Source organism: Juglans microcarpa x Juglans regia, chromosome 2D (assembly GCF_004785595.1).
Source record: "Juglans microcarpa x Juglans regia isolate MS1-56 chromosome 2D, Jm3101_v1.0, whole genome shotgun sequence".
Taxonomy (NCBI): Eukaryota; Viridiplantae; Streptophyta; class Magnoliopsida; order Fagales; family Juglandaceae; genus Juglans; species Juglans microcarpa x Juglans regia.
The window spans coordinates 7,004,942-7,019,894 of NC_054596.1; the positions used below are offsets into that span (position 1 = coordinate 7,004,942).

At 35.2% G+C, this 14,953-nt stretch overlaps 2 protein-coding genes across 2 annotated transcripts; one reads left to right on the forward strand and one right to left on the reverse strand.

The window, feature by feature from the left end:
- The first annotated feature begins 263 nt into the window (after positions 1-263).
- On the forward strand, positions 264-1,905 carry LOC121248542 (uncharacterized mitochondrial protein AtMg00810-like). The gene is made up of 2 exons (XM_041147025.1): positions 264-462; positions 1,058-1,905. The coding sequence occupies exons 1-2, from the start codon at positions 264-266 to the stop codon at positions 1,903-1,905; spliced, it is 1,047 nt and encodes a 348-aa protein (XP_041002959.1).
- A 1,932-nt stretch (positions 1,906-3,837) lies between these two features.
- LOC121248224 (cytochrome P450 85A-like) lies at positions 3,838-7,203 on the reverse strand. Its single transcript, XM_041146623.1, has 9 exons — positions 6,825-7,203; positions 5,990-6,311; positions 5,755-5,904; positions 5,411-5,656; positions 5,242-5,328; positions 5,077-5,155; positions 4,480-4,586; positions 4,253-4,377; positions 3,838-4,149 (listed from the first exon to the last, which is right to left on the reverse strand). Exons 1-9 carry the CDS (start codon positions 7,010-7,012, stop codon positions 4,023-4,025), a joined length of 1,431 nt encoding a protein of 476 aa, XP_041002557.1. The 5' UTR covers positions 7,013-7,203; the 3' UTR covers positions 3,838-4,022.
- Positions 7,204-14,953: the final 7,750 nt, after the last annotated feature.

Below are 14,953 nucleotides of genomic sequence, written 5' to 3' on the forward strand. Positions count from 1 at the left end.
TTCAATAAAACACCCAGTTATGATCATCTTCGAGTATTCGGGTGTCTTTGCTATGCACAAACCCTTAGTACTCACCTTGACAAATTTTCTCCCCGTGCCGCTAAATGTGTTTTTTTTTTTGCTATCCCAGCACTCATAAAGCATACAAACTCTACAATCTCAACACTCATTCCATCTTTTATTATCGTGATGTCACATTCTATGAAAACCACTTCCATTTCCAACATATTCTTACTTCATTTTCTTCTCATCCTGTCCTTCCAATGCCTGTCCCTGAACCTCCTATACCATCTCCAGAGACTCCTTCTCCCAACTCACCCGAGCCTCTTCTCTCCTCACCTCCATCTCCTTCTATCTCTTGTCCCTGCCACACCATCACTCGACCCGCCTATCTTCATGACTATGTTTGTCCTACATTCCATACAAAGCCCACGACATATTCACCTGCTATACAGGCTTCAGGTACTTCTCACCCTCTGTCTACTTTTCTTTCATATTATCGTTTTTCTTCATCTCATCTCATTTTTTTTAACTGTTCTAACCACTTGTGTTGATCCCTCATGTTATTCTAATACTATCCACCACTCTTATTGGTGTGAAGCAATGTCTGTTGAAATTCGTGCTTTAGAGGATAACTCTACTTAGACTCTTGAGACACTTCCTCCCGGAAAAAAATCCATTGGTTGTAAATGAGTTTTCAAAACTAAGTTTAAGGCCGATGACTCCATTGAAAGGTACAAAGCTCGACTAATTACAAAGGATTACACTCAGGTTGAAAGCATTGATTATCATGAGACATTTGCACCGGTTGCCAAAATGACCACTATTCGTTGCTTATTGGCGGTCGCTGTTGCCAAACATTGGATCATTCATCAACTCGACATCAACAAATATCTTCTTACATGACGACCTTGATGAATAAGTCTACATGACACCACCTCTCGGATATTGCATAAAGGAGGAGACCCGTGTCTGTCAGCTCCGAAAATCTTTCTATGGCCTCAAACAAGCTTCCTGCAATGATTTTTTAAACTAAGCTCTGTGCTTTTTGATGCAGGTTTCCTTCGGTCTCAGGGCGATCATTCTTTATATACTCTTTTCACCTCCACCAACATTACTCTTGTTCTTATTTATGTTGATGATATTTTGATTGTTGGTAACGATATCTCTCATATCGAAGTTTTCAAAAGACTCGTTTCCACCCATTTCAAAGCCAAAGATCTTGGTTTTTTGAAATATTTCCTCAGACTTGAAATTGCTCGCTCTCACAAAGGTATCTTTCTCAATCAGCGCAAATATGCTCCTGATATTCTTTTCGACAGTGGACAACTTGGTGCTCGAACTATCCCTTTTCCTATAGAACAACACTTGAAACTCAGCACTGAAGACGATGATCTCCTCACCGATCCTTGCACTTACATATGCCTAGTTGGACGACTCATCTATTTGACCATCACCCGACCTGACATTGTCTATACAATCAATATTCCTAGTCAGTTCATGCATGATCCTCGAGTTCCTCCCATGGCTGCCGCTACTCGTGTTTTTTGTTACATCAAAGGTTGTCCAGGCCAAGGCATTTTCTTCTCTTCCTTTAGTAGCATGCATGTCACAACATACATTGATTCTGATTGGGCTAGCTATCCCATCACCAGATATTTCATTCAGTTAGGTACCAATCCAATCTCATGGCATACAAAGAAACAGACTACAGTAGCAAGGTCTTCCACTGAAGCTGAATATCAAGCTATGGCCGTCATAATCTGTGAACTCACCTGGTTGAAGCAACTTCTCACTAATCTTGAAATTTCTCATCCCGAGTCCTTCACCTTACATTGTGACAACCAATCCGCTCTCTATATAGCGCACAATCCCGTGTTCCATGAGCGTACCAAACACATTTAGATTGATTGTCACATTGTTCGTGATAAAATTCGCTCTGACCTCCTTACAGCCGTTCACACTTCTTCCATTGAACAAGTTGCCGATATCTTCACCAAAGCCTTAGGATGGAAATTTTTTCATCATTTTGCACGCAAGTTGGGCATTACGGATCTCCATGCGCCAACTTGAGGGCATTGACAGTTGCCATATTTTTCAGTTTTTCCATCTCTAGAAAATCAGTCACCTTAATTCTAAGAATCTGTCTAATTTGTATAATTAGTCTACTTACCTTTTATACATGCATGTTTCCATACTTAGTCTTCTGGACATCTATATATTTGTAAAGTGATACACAAATGAATATAAATTTTTGAATGAAAATACTTTCTCTTAGTTTTAACAGAGCACCGCTACTCAGAGGGAATGGTCACTCCATCTTGTTTAGGCGATTAACGAGTAATGCTACATGCAGTCGTGGAGTGCGTGAGCGCCGTGCCACCCAATTGTTTTGAGTTCCACTGTTAAATAATTAATTTTTTTTCATGTGGATCTCGTATTTGCTAACATTTTTCAAAAGAATTGCGCGGTACTTGCTCACTTTACGACCGCAAATATCATTTTTTATTAACATATGCCGATAATTATTAAGATTTATAATTTTTTTAGCATGTATCATTTGTGAATACTGAGATAATAGGTGTATGAGATTGATGCGATAAATTTTAATCATCTGATTTAAAAGAATGATTGTGAATGAAACAGTATATCTGAAAAATCTGAAGGATGCAATCCTGTGATGCAGACCAAATGGAACTCATTCGCGGATGCACGATTCCTTTTGCTCTTTAGAAGTAGAAGTTGCTATCAAATATTCAATAACGCCAACTTCGTGGCGACTTGATTGAAACCCAGGAGGGAAAGCAGGTGCGGCATGCATGGCCTTTGTCTTTTAGCTGAAAAAGACTCGGGCCGCGACAGGACAGGAGAGCTAGAGCTATGTCCCGGGCCAACATTACGTTGAGAAGATGACCCATGCGTGGTGTTGTTGGGCACAAGATGCCTGAAACTATCTGCACGCTCCATGTGGTTCTGGCGTTTTTACTACTCTACGTACAACCCATCAATAATTCGAGCTCGCATTTTGCCTAAATTACTCACACAATTATAGGCCCGGCCAGCCACACAGCCTCCCCACTTATCTCACAACTACGCCTAGTCAGTCAAGAATTTTCATACTCTTGATTATCTTTTTTTTCCTTTGTTTACAAACAAAATAAACTTTGCTTAGGGGACCCTTTATCCCATCAACCATAGTTGGGGCTTCCTCTTTGGTAGTTCACCCTCATTTTTTTTTTTTTTTTTTTCCATTTTCTTTCTGGATTTTGACTACTTGTAATGATCGTACTTGCTGGTTCAATTACTTGGTTCAAATTTGACAACATGCTTCTTTGAGTAGCTTGAACATTACTGATTCTCTCTCTCTCTCTCGTCTCAAATATTGATGTCACACCAGCACTCCGCAGAAGTGGCAGGTATCCTAACCTCGACAGGTACATTCAAGCAGGTTTCAGACCTGTCTCTTGCGTGTTTTTGTTTTTGGGTTAACGAGACTTTCATCTATCTGAGAAAAGACAAGATTCATTGATTTATGTGCATTATTGAACTCTCCATGCAATTTTAGTTCGAAGGTAACTTAAGTAAAATGTTAGCCCTGTGGTTCAGAGGCATAAATGGTAACTAGCATTCATACTTGGGCCAGAGTAAAGCGACTTTATATGCACAATAAGGAAACAAAAAAAGGCGGATCGTTGGATGCTTGTATGCCAGGTACTAGGTAGGAGTCTAGCAACATGCGATATTTCAAGATACCTGCGAAACTTTTGTTACATTATCCCATACTTCAACTCTTTTGATAGATTAAGGAACACGAGATGCCGAAATTCTCCGTTTCTCTTTCTAGAACATGCGTCTTTTATCCCTTGCTTTCTATCATATCGTTAAACCTTATCAACAGGTAGAGTTGAAATTTACACATATTTTCTATATGGGATGGCAAAGTTAATATTAGCCGAGAATTAATGGAAATTCTCAGTTTTATCAAATTCCTACCCGTTAGAACATTATTTTACCCTCATATCTTATATACTTTCTTCCTTCTGTACGTACATGTCCGAGTTAGTAAAAGATGAAACCCTAATATGTAGCCCATTTGGTGCTTCCACTCTTGGAAATTTCAACAGTTCATCACCTCCAATCTCTTCCCACCTGTAAAAGAATGATAAATTACATCGTGTAAAGGTTCTTTTTTTGACTTTCTTACCACAGTAGAGAACAAGGAAAGTGGCTAACTTTACGGGCCACTAGTTACCTGTATCTAGTCACCAAGTAGTGTAAGAAAGTGGAAACTTCTGCTATTCCCAGTTCTTTTCCAGGACAGAGTCTAGTGCCCCCTCCAAATATAAAGAAGTAGCCTTGAGACTCCAAGCTCTTATCCTGCGGTTCACAGTCACAGGTACTTTTGGTCATTCATACCATGATTTCCAATCTCTCGTACATGAGATAGACATGAAAAACATAAATAAAACAGTTGCATACCAGCCATCTCCATGGATTAAAGGTGAATGGCTCCGGATATAGAAAAGGGTCATAATTAATCTCTCTTGTATAAACATATATTCTCCATCCTTTTGGAATCACAAACCCTAAACAAACAGATCAGAAGAGATGTCATTAACTCTCTCTCGAATCCACAACTGACAATGGTTGGAGCAGCATGCACTTGCGCCCAGTGAAAATAGTGACAAAATACCTATTTGTGGTTTGAAAAAAATGACATTTTACCTATCCATGGTTTTATCACGATGACACTTCACATAGCTTGTTATTTGTGAATGTTAGTTGCACCATGACATTTAATTAACTGTAGATTTTGACAGACACATATAGGTGAATCTCCGATGGATAATCCATCACTTTCTGAACTGCAAATTGACTTGTGGAACTCACCCCATGCTAGCTAGCTTTACACGGTTAAAAAGTGTGGTTAAATATAATTAATTGGCAGGTAATGATCTGTGTTTCAGACTTATTTATTGCACAAGTGCCAAAAAGAGATGGTAGCTGCAAAATGGTTTCTTGAGCCCATAAAAAGTTTAAGTTTATTTAACTCATCTTTGACTCTTTTCAACTCACCATTCAGTTCCATATCTTTAGTGGTTTTCCGTAAAACTCCATTAACAATCGTTGCTAATCTTGAGGTCTCAAAGATAACCTGCATGAGAAAAAGCAGACCAAATGAGATTTTATAATAATATATATTGTACTGGAAGGCCACGATCTTAATTCTCAATTTCTTACCGCACGAGTAAACCTCATCGACTTAAGGTCATTCCAATCAATTGGATCCTCGGGCCTTTTCCTTTCTCTAATCGCCAAATGTTCTTTCTACAAATTTTAAAGATTAATTCAGCACTACGAGCAAGATATACTAGAATATTAACATTCGTAACTGCATGTTGTCACTTACTCTGAGTTCTTCAAGAGCTCCTGGATGATCATGGAGATACTTGACGGCCATCATGGAAGTAGTTGAAACAGTTTCATAACCGGAATACACAATTGTAATTATTTGATCAATTATCTCTTCATCAGTAAGTTCGTATCTATTTTCATCACTTCTCATAAGGGAACCAAGCATATCTTGGTGGGTTTCTTGAGAAGTTCTTCTTTCCTCTATTAGTTGCTTCAACATGGCTATGATATTTTTCCTCGCCTGTAAGAAATTGTGAAGGATGTGAGTTGAGGGTATCATACCAAAAATTTCCATGAAAAACTGTATACTGAATGAGAAAGTACTACTAAGCAACTTACCTGGAATCCCCGACGATAATTTGTTCCCGGAAAGTTAATAGGCAGTGAAAGTGTCCCTAGAACTAGCTTAAAGAACTCAGTCATGAATGGTTGGAACATTGAGCTGGATTCTATACCGGCAATCTGCTTAAGGGATGAGCAAAGAGCCATCTGCCATAACATAGTTGAGCTAATGTTCATTAAAAGAAAGAACGAAAGAACCACCGCAAATTAGTAATATTGTTGTGACACAAACCTCTTTGGTCTTTTCTTGAATGTTGATGATTTGGTCATCCCAGTTGCTAAGGTGGCTTCTCATGAATTCATTAGTTTTTGCCAAAAGCTGGTCTCTGATCATGGTGGGGCTTATGAGCGAAAGCAATGCCCCTCTCATGTACTTGTGGGTGGAGCCATGAACTGCTGCAATGTTGCATTTACCCAAGATATCCAACATGGACCGTGGGTAGCCAGGAACAAGGCCTTTTGCCTCATTCATGAGGATGTACCTGTTGAGCTCGGGATCCATGGATACAATGGTAGGGCAGCCCAGTATGTGGGACTTGAAAAAACTACCATACCTGCGATTAAAAACATCCAAAAAGAAGAATTGTAAGAATGATTAGTGATGAAGTCAAAAAGAATTAGAACACCTTACTCGACTATTAATCACTAAAATCTTTGAGAGGGTTCCTTTAGTCATGTAGGCGTGCTTGTAGTTTCTCACAGGGAAACACTAGTATGGATTGATTGCTATACAAGCTCTTTAGACCAGGCAAAAGAAAGCAAGGAAAATCCCTTGTGTTTCTTAATGATATTTGCAAGGCTGTTCTACAGAAGTAACTCCAAACCAAAAGCTCAATTCTACAAATAAATAAGGAAGGCATGCAGATGTCCAGAGGATAGACCAAGTAGCTTAAACCTTAAAACTTCTTGAATAGAAGCAGCAGTAACCGTCCAAAAAAAACAACCCAAGATAGAAAGTGCGGAAATAAAGTAAACCAAAAGCTTCCTATCCACTGATGCAATACGAAACAGAGATACCCTGTAACAACCACCAAAGAGAAAAACCCCAAGTGAAGAAGAAGAATCACCTTGCTCGCTGGTTTTTCATGAAGTTCGGACCTTGTTTAAGAAACTCTGTAGTCTCTCCAAATACCGGCCAGCCCATTGTACCTGGAGGCAAACCTTTCTTCCTGTACCTCACCTCATTCCATCTCAGCAAAGCAGAGCAGATACAGAGCACCAACACCACCCCAAGAACTACCATTAAAAAAGCCATTGATGCTCTCAAGAAGCTCTGCAGGCACTCCACGAACAGTTGTAAATGATATGGGCGTCTATAGTTTCAGTTAGCCAGAAGTGTAGATATATAAAATGGGTCTCACCACAGGGAATAGAGAAAAAGAGAGAGAGAGGGAGAGGCCACATAATACAAACCTGGCACCCTACAGGAAGGGACCCTATTCTAAGACCTCAGTAATAAAGGACATCCAGAAATTTAAATGACAAACTTGTGCTGCTTTCGTGTTTCCTTTGCATTAACTAAACATGCCGATTGACTGAACAAGTAGTTGAAATCGCGAAAGAAAATGGAAAAAATAAAAATAAAAATAAAAAATCCATGAACACTCCAACCACACAGCAAACTCCCCCAATACGTTTTCAGAAGGAGAAGAGACGGCCTTTCATTTTGCTTTTTTTTTTTTTTTTTTTTTGGTGATTTATAAAGAAAAATTTTTTTTATTATCTATTTTTTTATAATCTTCTCATTATTTTATAATGTGATATTAGATAATAGATTTATAAATAAAATATAATAAATAATTTTCAATCATCTAATTTCACATCTCATTATCTTTTTATCATTTCATAATGCGATACTAGATGATAAATTTATAAGTAAAATATAATAAATACTTCTTAATCATCTAATTTTACATTATAAAATGATTAAAAGATGATGATAATTAAGATGATGAGTAGATTATTTGTAAAATGCGGAGAATGACAATTGAGCTTTATATATACAGTGCAAAAGGCAAGAGGATCGGTGACTAAAATCTGTTACGTAATTAAAGGCAAGAAGATCGGGGATTACAATCGGTACAATTGCTGCCAAACATTCAGCTGAAAATGTCTATCATTAGCAATTTAGCACAGATCTGTGATCGACGTTTCTTTCCACAGTTGATACACCTTCCAGCTTGCATGGTTTTCCTTGATTCATGGGAACTTTGATTCATAATTTTAGAAAGAAAATTGTTATTTATCATTCTTTTATTTACAAGAAATGGTATTTGAAAGTTTTTATACCATAATTTATCTTACAAGTTAAATTATATCACGTGAATGACGTGAGATGTAAAGACTTTTAAATAGAATTATTTTTTATCTCATCATTATTTATCGGCGTGACATCACATAACTAATAACTATTAATTTTTTTAAACAACTGACATTAATCCGAAGATGATAATTTTAATATATGTTCAAACTACCGGTTTGAATATGGACTAAATTTAAAAAATTTGAGACTAACAATAATAAATATTGCAATACTTATATCTATTTTTGTTTTAAAACTTTGTTCTCTTATTTTCTTACAAAAAATTATAATTACAATAACAAGTAAAACGACCACGATGAAGATGAACTATTTTCCTTAAATTATAGAAATCATAAGGATGGTGGTAGGTTTTTTTTCTTTAATGTTTTTTTTAAAAAAAAAAAAAAATCAGTGGGAGTTAAATATGGAGATGCTGTAGAACGTCTACCTCTAAAACTAACTATGATAGGTGCTGGTGTTTTCCAGAAAATGACTGGGGATTTGACATTAATTTACTTATATGATATATAAGAGAACCGGGAGAAAGGCTCTAACTAATGTATTAAAAAAGGCAAGATATGTATATGTGGAGGAGGCACATGGGTGTTTTGGAGCTAAAAGAAAAGGCAGTCATGTCCTACCCCAGCGCTTCATGTCTGTCAACAAGATCTGCCCATGGAATTGGAATTACAAGAACTACTTTGGCTACCGTCAACTAGAGAGAGAGAGAGAGAGAGAGAGAGATCAGGGGAAGAAGAAGAAGGGGGTTCCACTCTTACTCCAAGTTTCATTCTTTGGACTGTTTCCCATATCAGTTTAATGCTGTGTGCTGTGATTCCTACAAAAACCATACCGCCTTTTTGCTATTGACTTTTTGACAGTTTTTAGGTTATAGGTAGTTGCATTGAACTTTGAGGTCCTTAGTAAAGATACGTATAATTGTAAAGTATATAAGTATTATGTAATTATTTTTAAAAAAATAAAATTTATTATTAAAAAATTATTTTTTTATGTAAATTTTGTATTTATTTATTTTTTTCAAAATAATTATATAATATTTACACATTCACATTCACATTCACAATAACAACTATAATTTCTCTTTACAAAAAATGTGGCAAAAACCAGAGCATATCGCTAGATTGTGTTTGGATGTCAGCATCTATAAATCAAAGCATTTGGAAAAGAAAAAAAAAAAGGTATTGATCATGACATAGACTGTTTGACATAAAAAGTTATTAATTAAGGTTATATAATAGACATATAATAGAGATTGATTTATATTTTATAGAGTCTATAGTACAATCTCGTCAAGGTCAAGGCACCACTAAAGGCGTGACGTTGGAAAAATATTGTAAGGTGGGTAAGATCAAGGTGAACATTCCTAACAAACATACCGGAGGCGAAGGACAACTAGCAGCTTGGCTTATATTGCATGTGGGTGCTCTAACACCAACTTATGCACGTTTGGCAACGACTTCATGGCTGAAAGTCCCCAAGATGTTAAAGAACTTATCAAGAAGCGTTGTTTGGTAATGTTTAAAACTTTGATTTAGTAGAATAAATTTATATATTTTATTTAAATTTAGAATATTATAAATGATAATATGTTTGTGACTATTTTTTTCAAGAATGATTTTGAATTAAATTTTGGTTGGATAGAGGAGCGTAAAGCCGTTGAAGAGTTTATGAGTAATGCATTCCGCAAATATAAGGCAATGTGTCATGAGCATTATAATAAGTTTGAGAGTAAAGAAGATGCACGCCAACATCCTTTTCAGGATGTCTGATCTTCTGAGTGGAAAAAACTTTATGACATGTATGAGGATCTGAGGATCCGTCATATTAAGTATAATTAAATTTAATTATTTTGCTTGTCCTATTTGTTATTTCGCTTCATAATATTTTCAATTTTTTTTGCAGGAGTGAAATTCTATAAATAAAACAAATAAATCAAAATTGAAGATTAATCATCAAAATTCAAGATCTTTCCATCGTCTCTCTAAGAAATTAGTATTGCTATTTTTTTTATTGGATATAGTTAGTTATTTGGATGAATCATAGTGACTTTATATCTTAACATATTTTTATTGTAACAAGATTCAGATACCAATTATGATCTAACAAAATTATATACTGTATCGCACACTGATCGTAATAGAGAGTAGACTCATCTTGATGCCGTGAAAATTATATAAGTATTATAATCTGTTTTAATTAAATATATTAGAATATTTATAATGATATTAATTTTTTATCTTATATATATCTAAGATAAAATGGTTGCCCTACATGCTGAATCTGCGTCAGACTAAAATTCCTCAACAAGTGATATTGATATTTTTAGACAAGTCCTGAGTCAACGTTCAAGATATTTAAGGGGTTTGGGTCACTGTGTAAAATCTTCTCTCTCTTCCTCTTCTTCCGGGTTTGTCTCTATGACTTCTATAACTCTAGAAAATGCGAATTCCAGAATCGAAGAATCGAATAATTGACTATAAGGTAACATGAGTTAGAAACTCAATTGGCGAAACAAGCAGACATGAAAATGCGCATCAAACAACATGAAGAACAATAAGAAGAGTTCAGAAAACAAATGCAACTCCAAATGCAGCAGCTTATGCAACAGTACAGGCTTTCAAGCAACTGATAGTTTTCTACGTATAGATTTTGAGATTATCTATTTATGTATAAACAATTCTAGTCGTACGGTTATTTACTTAGTTCGCACTTATTATAAAATTTTTGTGAGTATTAAACAATTTTTAGTAAATTTTTTTAAATATTATGAATGTCTATTTAGTTTTTTATTATTGAGTTTAAATAAAATAATTATCATTCGAACGACCACATAACGTTCAAACGCAATTTACTAAATCGTTCGAACGCCATTTATTTTCATAGTGTTCGAATATAACTTTTCATGTTCGAACTCTTATACCGTTCGATCTGTCCCTTTAACGTTTGAATGGAAAGCTAAATTTATACCGTTCGAACGGGTGTATAATTTATTTTTGTTCGAACGTATTTTGCAATCGTTCAAACAAATTAATTCAGTTCGAACGTAAAATTATAACCGTTCAAACAATATTCTGAGACGAATTTCAACCGTGACAAAAGAAATTTCCCATTCAAACGTGTTCAAACGATTTCCTCCAAATTCGTCTCAAAAGATATATTTTGAGATGAAATTGTGACTTTCATCCCAAAATATCTTTTGAGACAATGTTGTTGGAACGAGCTCGGGAGGAATTTTTTTATCTCAAAATATATTTTGAGACAAAATGAGTATAATTTGAGATGAAAAATTTGGTCCCTAAAAAGCATTTTTATTGTAGTGCATGACATAGACTGTTTGATACGAAGTTTGATTGTAGAAATTAATGATGCAGTTGAACTCTGGTTTTACTCAAATCTGAGTATAGTTAAGGTTTGAATTAGGCCCGATTTAATTTTACAAATCATATTATTTCATTTTATCTCAATAAATTAATATTTTTTAATTTTTAATTTTTTTATTTAACTATTACATAATCATTATAATTTTTTTAAACTTTTAAACAAAATATAAAAAGATAATTTATCTTTCATCTCATCTCATTTTATTTTATTTGTATAATCAAATGAAATCTTAATATTACTATTGTTGTATCATACGTAATATACAAACGTTGTTGGTACTTGGTAGACAAACTTGCCATACCTTCCTATGTAAAATACATCTTATTATGTTAATAATATTTGTGCTCTTGAATATCAAACACGTACCCTATATATATATTCTATAATATATATTTGAAAAGATTTTACAATTCAAAAATAAATAAACACAATGTATGAATTATATAATATTAAATATTATTGGTTGATAATGTATGTAACTTAAACATTAAATAATATGGGATGTATTTTTTTCACTACATCAGAATTTATTGGTGTGTGTGTGTGCAGAAGGAATATCTTCATTTGATGAAAGTAATAAATACATGATCCTTAATTATATGGTTTAATGAAGGGCGAGCCGGTTTTTCCCCCCAGCCGCCCAATAACTAGCTCTAATGGGTGCCCCTTGTCAACTACTCCCTAAATCCCCCTTGGTATCATAATAACTTGAACCCTAGCCTCCCATTCGGCCACCGACTGAGAATTGATTCAAAAAATTTTTTACTTAATAATAAAGTAAGTATGTTTTAATGAGTTTATAAATTTTTTAAAATGATTAAAATAATTTAAAAAATATTAAAAAAAACGCAGAAGAAAAAAAATGTATTTTACATTTATCGATAAGATACCTCTCGGTAGCCTTAACAGTTTCTTTGAAAAAATTCCAATTAATAAGCCCCAAACATTAAAAAAAAAAATAAAAAATAGAAGGGATATGCCAAGAGGGGAAAAGTCAATGGAAACTTTAATTTTGGGCCAAGCCAATGCCAAACCATACATTCTTTGATATATCTTTAATGTCATTTATTTAGTGTATGCATGATGTGAGTTAATTGTACATTGCCTTATGGAGGTAATTGAAAACATACGCCATACATTAGTACTCAGGGCGGCGTACGTACAGTAGATGTATACATGTTGATCATCAGTCTAATCAACATGTTACATGATAGACATAGTTTGTCCTGTAATTTCTGTTTATCTCTTCTGCTCTTATTTTGTTTTTTGACTTCTAGTTGTTGAGGCCGATGGCTTGTCTCGAAGTGTAAAAAAAGGTGGATTGGATAGCGACCTGAAGAAAGTGTCGATCCATGAAGAGATCCTTGGAAAGGGATTTGACACAAAAGATGCAGTCCCACTTTCGAATAATATTATGATGATCGATCAATTACTATCTTTCCCCCAAATTTTATGTTTATTAATTATAATGTTATGTTTTTTTCTAAACTTTTTTCGTGAGGGAGAAAAGCAAGTGATTTGTATAATTAATGATGTAATTGATGTGACGTTGGAAGAATATGGTGGCTATAGGCCGGTGAATAAAAGAGTGTGTGCATGCATGGGCGTGAGAGATCAGAAAGAGAGAAGAGCTGATCTCAGGCAGGCAAAATAAATTTTGGCTGTACAAGACGAGGTTTAACAAGTGAATATCATTCCATAAGCATGTCCGAAAAATATATGCTCGATGACGATGTACGTTGACTTTAGAGTTTAGAATCCAATGCTTGTGATGCAAATGGCATTGCAGTCCGCATATACAGTGAGGTCTGATGCAGTTGCAGCATAGTTTGCAGATATTATTGTCTTTAATTTTCACGTACTAAAAACACTCAATTTAGATATATATATATTGCCGACAAAGCGATCAGATAGTGATTAGAACGAAGCAACTCCAAAAAAGAAAAAACAACAAACATATAAACATAAGAATATATACGAGAGGCAAAGAGAACAAGAGTAGAGATATGGATGCATATGAATGATAGGACTTAGGCCTTGGATATTAAAGGAGGTGCACGGAACTGCAGATAGCATACATACGGTAGGGCTAGAAAAGGTTACTCATAATAATAAGTGGAGAGAGAGAGGAGAGGAGAGGGCGGGGGGGGGGGGGGGGGGGGGGGGGGGGGGGGGGGGGGGGGGGGGGGTGGGGGCACTGCATGGGGGTGCAGAAGAGAGGGGGAGGAATGTCTACCCACACGCACACATGCAGCTCATGCCGATTGCTTTTGCCTCATCAACAACAATAATGATAAAAATAAAGTTGTGATGTACATTGAAACATCAGTAGTTGCACGAGGGCCTCTTTTTTGTTCTCTTGTGCTTTTTTCTGCAGACGATGGGTACCCTTCCCATCTACCTACCATTATTTCCTCTTAATCATTCATCTCTTTCTATATGTTTATACAATATATATATAGTCATTTATATATATTTATATTATATTTATCAATGTTTATGAGTGGTGAATAATTTACATATATGCACCAATCAAAAAGGTGAATGTGCAGCGGCTTAATTGTCGTCTTTAGCAAATACAAATTATGTCAAGCCCTTATTTCTGCAGAAGATCCACTTTTTTCTGTAGTAAGAGATTTTGTCTCTCCCCCAATCACCAACTCCATTCACGTTGATTTGTCTTCTTTGTTAGTAGGCTAATCTCAATATGATCAGTACTAGCGGTTTCTTATTGGTAAATCCTTTTGTGAACTTTCCCCATCCGAGAGAGTAGTACTGCATGCATGCCGGGATTTTAGCCCGGCCATGATATTGGTGTTATCTATCTATATCTATCCATGATCTTTTATCCTCAGTACCTATGGCGAAAAACGAGGTATTATTTGTATTTGAAGATGAATTAAGATAAATTGTAAATAATAATGAAATGAGTTGTAAATAATAATGAAATTTATGAGTTAAAATTAATAAATAATAATAAGATGAATTGAGATGAATTGAAATAAGTTGAGATAACTCACGAATACAAACGGATCCTAATCACTTGTCCAGACCGTGTGAACAGTGACAATCTTACAAGATAAGGTTTGACTGCTCGGCCTCCTTGTCACGTCGAATAGTAGTGAGGTTTTGATCCCTTCTGCATCTATTTTTACTCGGAAACAAACGAGAGCAACTTATTTCTAATTTCACCCACCCAGATATCTTAAATTTTAATGCTTGTCCGCAGAAACTTAAGTACTGTATATTTATTGAGAATCAGCCTTCTTGAGATTATCCCAGTTGCCAACTTCAAAAAGAATGAATAAAATAAGTATTGCAGAACTGCACTAGCTCTGCACAATAGGAGGACCCCTTCTTCTGGCTTGACCATAAAAGATGTCTGTTTCATTGTTTTTTAGTTCTTGACGTCTTTTACTGATGAGAAGAAAAGTATAAAAAAAAATGAAAATGATAAACACGTCACTTTTTTTATAATATATTATATCATTA